Source organism: Alosa pseudoharengus, unplaced genomic scaffold, assembly GCF_046254945.1.
Source record: "Alosa pseudoharengus isolate Yale_2024_CS ecotype anadromous, Long Island Sound unplaced genomic scaffold, YU_APseudo_1.1 YU_APseudo_1.1_scf_1, whole genome shotgun sequence".
Lineage (NCBI taxonomy): Eukaryota > Metazoa > Chordata > Actinopteri > Clupeiformes > Clupeidae > Alosa > Alosa pseudoharengus.
In genome coordinates this window covers 53,426,227-53,436,858 of record NW_027468564.1, presented here as the reverse complement: position 1 = coordinate 53,436,858, position 10,632 = coordinate 53,426,227, and the positions used below count along the sequence as shown (strand labels likewise).

General features: G+C 45.7%; 1 protein-coding gene across 1 annotated transcript in view; it reads left to right on the top strand.

Annotated features, from left to right (window-relative positions):
• Nucleotides 1-383: 383 nt before the first annotated feature.
• LOC143133156 (sphingosine kinase 1-like) overlaps nucleotides 384-10,632 on the top strand; it is a 29,167-nt gene continuing 18,918 nt past the window's right edge. The window contains exon 1 of the mRNA XM_076292930.1: nucleotides 384-837. Within this exon, the coding sequence (XP_076149045.1) occupies nucleotides 408-837 (430 nt within the window). The 5' untranslated portion in view covers nucleotides 384-407. The remainder of the gene's footprint in view (nucleotides 838-10,632) is intronic.

Here is a 10,632-nt window from a genome sequence, read left to right as displayed (position 1 = left end):
TTATGAGGCAAGGACTTTATGTGCATTATCGCCACCCTCTTACTGGAGGACGACTCTCTTTTTACAGAATATCCAATAAAAATCGACGTTGGTCCATGCGTCATTTCCAGCTTTGTAACTTGGCGCATGGTCACAGCCGACTGGCGCTGGATCCGAACCCCAGTGTTCAAGATGGCATTGACTATGAATTGGCCGGATTTACTAGCCTAGCCTCCACCATTCATTTGTATGGAGGGCGGGACTTAGTCACTCTCTCCAGTTATATATAATACCTCCATGAGACAGACAGACGCAGTCTGTTCCTCTCTAGTTCGCTTACCTACACAGCCTGTGTATGTGTGTGTGCGTGCCGCTCAAACATCCGCAAGCCGGGCTGCGGATCGCGCCCGGTCTCCGACCTCCAGAGGATGGATGAAAAGAGAGACGAACCGAACCTGTCCTATCGCAACGGCATTAGTCAGATCCAGTTGTATGGAGAATTCACGACCAAGGCCAGCCGAAAGTTCAGGTATGCCGCGAGTCTAACAGAGAGGGATCTTACTGTCCAAAAGATCACTTCGGCACCTGCAGGACGGAGCAAGGTGGTCTTCAACTTGCGGGACTGTGTTGGATGTCGGGCGTTTAAAGCAGATGATAACACTGATGTGGGAGCGTATTTTTCTGCCTACTTTTACCCGTTTAAGAAGCGCTGGATGAGCTCTGGGGTAGCACGACAACGGACAGAACAGTGCTTTCGGGTCGCGTCGGGCTTGGACCCTCACTTGAACCTGGAGGAGGCTCAGCGATGGGCTCGAGCCATCAGTGAAAGCTCCGCGCATCAACGGCCTCAGCGAAATGGTGAGAAAGTAAAACTCGTCTCATTCTATTAGCCTAGTTTTTTGGACCCACATATACAACTGAGAGTTAATACATTATAGTCATGGCTAATTCATGATAACCTTTCCATGTTTCAGTAACAAATGAAAAACTAATTGGAAAGTCCAGAGTTTTGTACAGAGAGTTACATTTGGAGATAGAATGACATTATACGGGCTTAAGTGTCTGTTTCAGAAGAGACTAAATGACTCACACAAAGGTGAAAAAGAGTTTGCAGCAACACATTTGATCGTCTAGAACAGTGGTTCTTAAACTTTTTGTCTGGCGACCCCACAAAAAAATATGGCGAGGTCTGGCGACCCCACTTTCCCCAAATCCATTCTAGGTCATTAGGCTACTCAAATACCCCCTCAAACGTTAACAACTAAATCAAGCAAAAACTAGAAAGCAAAGTCATTTGTTTTATTTACTCCATATGAACAAGAACCGAAAAGAAAATAAAACAATCACGATTAAACAAGTGTAGGCTGCCGCCATGTCAGATCAGAGTGATGTGCGTAGCGCACGCGCACACACAAGCACGCACACACACATACACATGCAGCTTTAGGCCTACAACGTTACATTAATTATATTTATGGCGATAACAATAACAGTATTTTTTTTATTTCCCTTTTTTGGTTTACTATCTTTAAAAATTTCAATGGGAAGGGTGGGCATGCTTCCGTGAACATAGCAAGTTAATTCTAGGAGGAATGCTGCATACGGTGACACGGAGATTTTCCTCCACGGTGCTGTGCTGAGCCGACATCTGTATTTTGAGATGTCGTTTCATTTTGACAGGTTTTAAGCTCTCATTCGCCAGAACATCGCCGCAAATGACACATTGTGGGAGGTCGAGGTTATCTTTAACTTGGCAAGTGAATGCATATTTCAGAAATTCTGATAAAGCCGACGCGCCGTTTGTTGTTTTTTATTCTCACCGGACTGTAGACTTGTCCCGTCTGAGGATCACGGAGGAGTAGACGCACTGGTAGATGGCACTTCCGAGCTTTTGTTCAATTTTTTAAGCAGCCACCTGTCCTTTTTGGCTAGTAGGCTACCTATGTCTTTTGTTTTGTTTTACTTAAAATAACAGGAACAAGTTGAGTTTACGTAGTGGGAGCAGATAGTTACATTGTTTCTATCAGCGGACCAGTAGCCCATAGACTGAACCAGATCTCGTTGAAAGACGAAAACATCTCTCTCTCTTCTCTTAACTGCGTGTAAATAAGAAAAAGGCAGAAAAGGCCAATATTATTTTCCTTTGTTTCACCTAATAATAATTTCAGACTGAATACAGAAAATAATTGGCGACCCCACGGAAGTTTTTGGCGACCCCATTTGGGGTCGCGACCCCTAGTTTAAGAATCACTGGTCTAGAAGAGACAAGAAAACCGCAGTCTTTTCCGTCTTGCGTATAGCGTGAAAGCTGTTGCGCATGACTGAACATTTGCGATTAAACTGCTCCAGCCTGTAGACGTGGTTTGGATTTAACCGTCTGAAAGCAACCACCTTGCATTACGGGAATGCAGCTCCGTTGCCATGTCTTAGTTACGCGTTGACAACAGCAGGGCGCATCCCCTTTCTATCTTGAAGAATTGAAGTCAAAGGAGCTCTTTGACTCCATCAAAGCATCAAGAGGAAATTAAATATTTACTTGATAGAGGGGTTAGAGAAAACAGAGAGGTTTTACATATTCATAACAATGCACATTTTCAATGTAAGCAAGCAATTTCCAGAAAGGAAGCAATACAAATGTATGTTGCTACACTAGATGTGTGACCTGTCTTGTGAAGTAAGAGCTTATGGTTACAGGTTCAGAGTCTAAAAACTTTTATGACAGCAATGGAAACCTTATTGCACATTAATTTCACTATGAATCATATAGCTCTACACAACACACACTGTTGTAGTCATTGTCATCTAAGACACTGACATTCTGATGTTTCATTTCAAACCACAAGAAGTTCTAACAAGGTCACAGGGTTTCTCTCACTCAGTTTCTCACATATGGGACACATAGTCTAACCCAAGGAAGCTGACCAGTGCAGTCTTTTATAACAGTCTCCCAGTCTTTGGTTTGGCTTGGTTGGATGTCCATCACTTCCTACCCGCATTCCACAGCGCGCCTCAGCCACGAGGTCTCATAGCGATGGGAAGGGTCATGTGATCTCCATCCCGGCCGTCCGGCTGTCTAAAAGACGGTACTTTCACAGTGGGTCATTCAGCCGTTCGATTGTGCCGTAGATGTGAGCTCAGGCCGAGAGGAGTTGTTTACCCAGATTGCTGGGGAGAAAGCTAAACAGAATGTTATATTTAGTCGGCGAAGGTTGAGATTTGAGGTTTTTCCCTCAGTGGCCATCTTGGATGAGACTTCACAAGCTTGTCTTTCTGGAACACAACTGCATCACTGTCTCCAAACACAGTCTCAAATTTAGCCACTCAGAGGACAAGAGCAGAAGGGCTTCTTCTTCTGCGCCAGCAATGACCTCTGCCTTAACGTGTTGAAAACTCAAATCACAAGTTTGAGGACAAGCTAATGTAGGGCTTGATATAAACTCACAGAGGTGCAGAAAGTGTTTGTGTTTTGTATTTGTGTGTGACTGTGTGCACTGTGTACGTGTGTGACTGTGTGCACTGTGTATGTGTGTGTGTAGTGGAGTCAGCCAGAGTGTGTCAAAGCCAACCAGACCTATCAGAGATGCAACAACAAGGAGATAGGGCCTTCAAGGAAAGTCCCCTTGTGTGAGGCTGAGGCATTATCTAAAAACTGTCTTTCCCAAACAGCAGTGGTTACGCCTGGATTGCAAGCCCAACTTCAAGCGCACAGCGCCAAGTATAGCCCTGCGTGTGCGTTGCCATCAAAGACGTCGTAGTGGGGAACGGGATGCAAATAGAGTATTTTTATCTGCGCACTGCATTCATTCATGAACTCTGTGCGTGAGATAAAAAAAACATACAAAGCCCATTCCACGTCCAACAAAGCGCAGCGTTCCCCGGTGCAAAACACGCTCGCTCCCTCGTTTAGGGTTTTAGTTTTCTGTGGTAATGTCCCCTGTGTCTTCTCTCATCTGTCCTCTGGATTATATGTGCTTTAAAATAGCAGCAAACTGCTGTTATCTCTTCAGGGCTCTGAAGCAGCCTCGGAATAACAATCATTCTGAAAGTTCAGATGAGAAGCTCTGCTCTGCTCTGCATGGGATTTAGGTTACGAAAGGTCATGAAGGTCATCTCAATAATGACTTCAGGAGTATGGAAGAAAACGACTCACACTCGACTCAAGTATGCTATCTACGCCTCAATCTTCACACCCCAGAAAGATCCAGATATTATTACGTTTTACGTTTCTCCATAATGACCATAATTTATCATAATGACCACTTAATACAAATTCAATTAAATCAAAATGCTGCCAAGTAATAAATAGGCTCTAGTGTTCTTTCTCTCGCTCCACTCCAAGGTGGTCCAACTATGCTGTCTATTATTAGCACACTGCACACTTTTATATTCTCCTCGCTTCAGAAAGTTCTAGATACGATCAGCTCCGCCACAGCGACCGCAGATGACTAATAATTCAAAACGCTGCCAGCTAGCCATGGACATGCCACTGTACTGTACTGTACTGAGTTGCGTCCATCCTCACAGCACAGAGTGGCTGTTTCTCTGCTCCACGCTGCTCACGGGAGGCAGAAAGCAGGTCATTCTGCTGTGCTGGTATCAGGCTCCTCAGCCAGGCTCCTATATGCAGAATACGCACACAGAGCATCAGTGTGGTGAGTTATGAGAGGCTATTAAAAAGGGTGGAGGCTATTAAAAAGGGTGGAGGGTATCAATATCCCAGCCACACACACACCCACCCAGCCACCCACCCTGCAGGCCTTCCAGTGATATTTATGTTGGCTCCTCTTGGACCACTGGAAATCGATGGACATGCATTTTCGCCCCCAGCCCTGATGACTGGACGTTGGGTGGCTGCTGCAATGCCGAAGGAAGTGACTTGAGTTACTCAGAACGTGGGTGACGGAGGAGAGGAGATTCTCACAGGAGACTGGAGCTGACCGGAGTGAGTGTAGAGAGTTTGTCGAGGTGAAGGCCAGGTCTACTACTCCTGCAAAGCTGCAGCCTTCAGACGGATATAGCGGCTACGAGATGCTATTCATTGCCGTCTGGCAATCTGCCATTCAAGTCAAATGATAAATGATTATGCAAAGCAGTCTGACTGCACTCAACCTTCAAGTGGTCAAAAGAGAGAGAGAGAGAGGGAGAGAGAGAGAGAGAAAGAGGTTTGTGGCTATTAAAAGCAGACTTCCTGCCCGCTCAGATGAGTTGTAGCTACAGTTTCCCTCCCTTTTAGCGTGAGAGGAATAAAGAGTTTAATTTTCACAAAAATGCTAGACATGCGCTCAGGGTCATGTTTCCACTCCCAGATGTGGTGCCACCTGCGCGTTATAAAGAGGGGCTCACTCACTTTCAGTAAGGCTTTTGAGTTAGTTTAACGTGCAGTGTTATGTCTGGGTTCTTTTCTTTGGCCCATTATTTCTTTGGCCCATTATGCATGCATGCAGTTACACAGATACAAATACACACACAGACACACACACATATATGCACCACGGGTAAACAAATATAAACACATACACAGACACACACATATGCACTGTGGATACACAGATACAAACACACACACACTCACTCACACGCACACACACACACACATACATGCACTCCGGGTAAACACACACACAATCACGCACGCACCTGTGCGAAGTGTGGTCCCGGGCGTCCTATGAGCTCAGGCAAAAGAGATAATGAGGAAATCAATGGGCAGGTAAATGAGAGGCTGTGAACAGCCAGAGGGAGAGAGATGAGAGCTGGACTCAGCCAGCCATTGTGCTCTGTTCCCCACAAGGCCTCCAGAGGATTTAAACACTCCGTGTGTGTGTGTGTGTGTTGCGTATGCGTGTGTGTTTGAAGGGATAACAAAGAAGTCTGTCCTCGCTAAGTCAACACTTAAGTATTTTATGTGCTGGAGGTTTATAATCTCGTGTGCTTTTTGTGTTGTGTGAGCCTCTGTTGTCAAGGCTCATAAGTGTTTATCATACACAGCAGCACTCAGCCAAGATGGGGTGGAATGCCATTAAGAATGTAAATGTGTGTGTGTGTGTGTGTGTGTGTGTGTGTGTGTGTGTGTGTGTATGCTCACGTGTGTGTGTGTGTGTGTGTGTGCTCCAGCAGTAGAACATAAGCATTAGTCTCTTCTCTGCCTCTTTCTCTCCCTCGTTCTTTCCCCTCTGTCAATCTCCATCTCCTCCGTCCCTCGGGACGGCTGTGCTGTGCTGTGTGGCTGCTCTGCTCTGCTCTCTGGGCTTGATGATGTTTTGGCAGGTGCCTCATCCTCTCCTCTACAGACCCCGGCCACTCACTCACTCACTCACTCACTCACACACAGTAGAAAGGCAGCTAGCTGGGTTTCATGTTGATGGTGTACCTGTCTTCAACACCACCAAACTAAACACCCACTAACTGAACGCATGCACTACTAATTGAACATATGTTGATTGTGTAACTTCAAGAGAGGCTGGCTGTAGTAGTTTAAAGCACATGCATTTGTGGGTGTCTGTGGGTGTTTATCTGTGTGACGGATACAGAATTTCTGTTCTGTTTTTCTTCCTCGTTAGTCAGACTTAGTCTGTCTGTGGGATGTAATGCAGTATAATGAACTACAGTGCTATTTTAGTCAGCAGGCAGCTGCCCACCTCTCTTGTTGTGTGTGAGGAGGTTGAACTTCCTGTGAGTATCAGATCTATCAGATGTGGGCTCCTCACTGTCACCTAAGCAGTGCTGAGAGAATAAGAGAACTCACAAAGGGAACTACTCAAGACAGAGACAGCATGGGGGACATCCCTCCAATGGGTGCTCTCTTTCTTTCTTTCTCTCTCTCTCTTACTTCTACTCTTTCACTTTCTTTCTGACTCTGGTTTTCCCTTTACTCATCCAGGTATTTTCACCATTGTCCAGTTCCATTCCATTTCCACAGGAAATTCACATGATCGTCTGTCCACACTTTACGTCATTTGTCCTCACAGACCCACATTCACAGAACTGAAGCTTGTTCAGATCCAACCAGACTGACGTGGGACCTGTGGCCTAGTCGCATCTGGTGTACAGAAAGTGAAATCATAGCAAGACAGGGAGAGATATCTGAGTGAGAGCTCAGAGAGAGAGAGAGAGAGAAATAGAGAGAGAGAGAGATAAAGATCAGAGAGAGAGAGAGATATCTGAGTGAGAGCACATAGAGAGAGAAAGAAAGAGAGAGAGAGAGAGATAAAGATCAGAGAGAGAGATGAGATGAGATCCAGTATTGATGAGGTGATCTGGTGTCTTCTTATCTCTGAGGTGCTCATGACATTCTCAGTAGCAGCACCACTATGTAAAGCACAATGTTAAGTGAGCAAGACACTGGCGCACAGACAGAAAAGGGTTGAGTGAGAGATCACAGAGAGAGAGAGAGAGAGAGAGAGATGAGATCCAGTATTCGTGAGGTAGTGATCTGGTGTTTGCTTATCTCTATGGTGCTCATGACATTCTCCTTTACAGTGACAGCACCCCTCCGATCAAATAGAACACACTCACACAGAGACTCATATGTAAAGCACACTGTTAAGTGAGGAATACCTGGACAGAGAGATGAGAGAGAGAATATAGAAGAAAGAGAAAAGAGAGAGAGAGAGAGAGAATAGGAGGAGAGTGAGAGAGCAGCCCCTACTGTATGCTCATGGGATCAGGAGACACTGTGTAAGTCATCCTTTGCTGCAGGGGTGTGCTTTTCGTCTGTGGTGGATCGACACACACACATACACACACAAACACACACACCCTTTCTCCAGTGAGAGAGAGGAGACATTAGCCCCAGGGTAGTGGACGCATCCAATCTGGGCTGGCCAGGAGGCTAGTGGAGAGGGAGCCGAGGCCTCATGTATTCAGGAGGCAGCTCAGGTGGAGAGGGAGTGCTGTGGCGGTCAGCAGGTGCAGATCACTAATTGAAAAGGGGTTGAAAGATGAGCAAGGGGTTGGCGTGTGGATGATGGCAGCTCTGTGTCGTTTTTTTGGTGTGGGCATACAGTCACACCTCTACTGTAGTTTTCCATTTTAAGCACACATGTGTGAGTCTAGGGTTTTGTGGTTGGACAAATTTGATCTCTTTCACTTCCCCACTGGCTTCTCTTAAGATAAAATGTTGACAATTGACAAAAAAAAGGGCTGAACACAGACCCTGGCGTTTATTCATAGCGTTCATTCACAGCATTCAGCTAGCAATACATACATTAACTCACCCTTCCACTGACTTGGGCTTTCCTTCCCTAATGGAGGCTGGTCAGGTTGGAGCGCTCCTCCGAGCTACACCACAACTCATTCACACAGAGAGGCAGGGCCATCGATGGCAACATGAAATATTGATGCCACTGAGCAGGCATGACTTAGCTGGTTATTGGGATCCCAGAGGCACTTTGGCCTAGAACTCATTATCTAGGTTACCTGACGTATCCGGTTTCATGGATGGATCAAGCTCTCTCTCTCCCTCTCTCTCTCTATCTCTCTCTTTCTATCTCTCTTTTGCTATCTCACTTTCTCTGATAAGGCGCTCTGAGTGTTTCTTTAGTCATTGGCTCCAGCACAGATAGAAAAAATGCAGGTCGGTCTTTACCTAAGGTTTAATGGCTTGTTTTAGGGCGGCAACCTTGATAAGCCTATCTCCTAGTTTCTATATCACACAGGGTTCGCACATAGACCAAGGGTCTGTATATATACAGGACCACGTGCGGTAGTCATTCAGAACACACGTACGTATATAAACGAAGATGCCTGAAGCTGGGTTTTGTTTTTGTCGTGAGACCAGCATGTGAAGGACAGGCCAAGGGCATCTGATGGAGAAGGACAGTTTTGAATATCCAATGGAGTTGTCTGATTCCTCACACTCATTTTATTTGTATAGCACATTGAAACAAACAACATTTGTTTGCTTTACAAGTTAGAGCAGGGAAGGCAGAAACAATATGCCTTGAAGATACATAGACAGGTGTGCAAGACTCCATGAATACAGTTAAATAAGGTAAAATAGAATAAAACAGATTTAAAAAGATACAGTTTAAAGAGGTAAAACAAAGCATAAACATAAATTAAAAGACTATAAAGTATAAAAACCAAATGATAAATGCCCAAGGATAAGAAAATAAGAATCTGAAGTGTACTGTAAACCTGTGTTTCCTTGTGTGCAAATTGGCCAAGCAGACAGCTTAGATGTTAGATCTTAGATGTCCATATGAAGTGGCGCCACTGCTATTTATTGTAATAATAGCTATTTCTATTGAATGCTGGCTGCAAGTCAGCTGAAGTTCGCTGAAACCTCCATGCTCTCATTCATCCTCATGTGAAGGACAGACCAAGGGCATCCTCATGTGAAGGACAGACCAAGGGCATCCTCATGTGAAGGACAGACCAAGGGCATCCTCATGTGAAGGACAGTGGGGAGGAATATCCAATGGAGTTTTCCTCATTGTCCAATGCATTCCAGAGTAGCATACTGACTAGGATTAAATAACCCCTCATACATATATTTCCCCCCCATCCCCACACACACACACACACACACACACACACACACACACACACACACACACACACACACACACACCGCAGGGTCCTCCATTGTCCCTGCCTCCTCCCTGTCCAGCCATCCCTGTCCGGGTCAGCATTATAAAGAAGGGGATGTCATATTAGCCAGGAGAGACAAACCCCTCCACACACACACTCAAACATTCCTCCCCGTCCTGCAGAAACGACTTGACTTGTTACTCTCATTGAGCTATTTCAAAATGCAGAGGGACACTGCCGTGTCCTCCCCTCTAGCCTCCTCTGTGTCCACACAGCATACATAAAGAGCTTGGCACTCCCTCATGAGTGAGATGACAAAGGCTCGAGGTCAAAGCCTCATTTCTGAAAAAGAGGAACAGTTAGAGGAACACTTCTCCAGAAACGAGGTCAGAAAACCGTTTAGAGTGTGATCCAGACTTTGATCACTTGCCATTCAGTGGTGATTTCTTATTGATGTTGCCTTGTTGCGTAACTCGAACAGTAGATCCTGTCTGTGTCGCCACATATCCACACAGGGCGTCGGTGCCTTAATGTTTGGCCCACAGGGAGATCTGTCTGTTTTCTATCTGAAGGAAAACAGAGATGTTGTTAATAAATAAACAACCTCTCTCTTAACACTCCACTAACCTAAGCTGCAAAATTGCTGAACGCAGGAAAAAAAACAAACTGACACGAAGGAGGGCAGATAACAAACAACACAACAACATCTAGCACAACACAACCACAATAAAAAGAGCTCATCCTTCCTTTCAGATTTTTCCCCCTTAACCCCCCCCCCCCCATCTCCTCCCGTGAATCCCAGTGCTCTGCTGTGACCTCTAGCTAAGTGAGAGTGTGGCGTGCTGATGAGATATCATTAAGCCACGCTTGCGTGCGCTCATTATTTACCGTGCGGCGTAAGCAGCATTTGTGCCCAGTCGTCTTGTTTTGCTGCTGTCGGGGAGACTCAGCCGTAATGGCCCTGGATGCTGGATGCAATTGTTGTTTATTTTCAGAGCTGTTTAGGCAAAGGGTCTACCCCCCCCCCCCCATCCCCCCCGCCCCCAACCCCCAACCCTCTTTACTGGCTGTTAAGCTGACCAGAGCAACGAGGATAGTGGGTGTGTAATAGTCTTGTCTTAG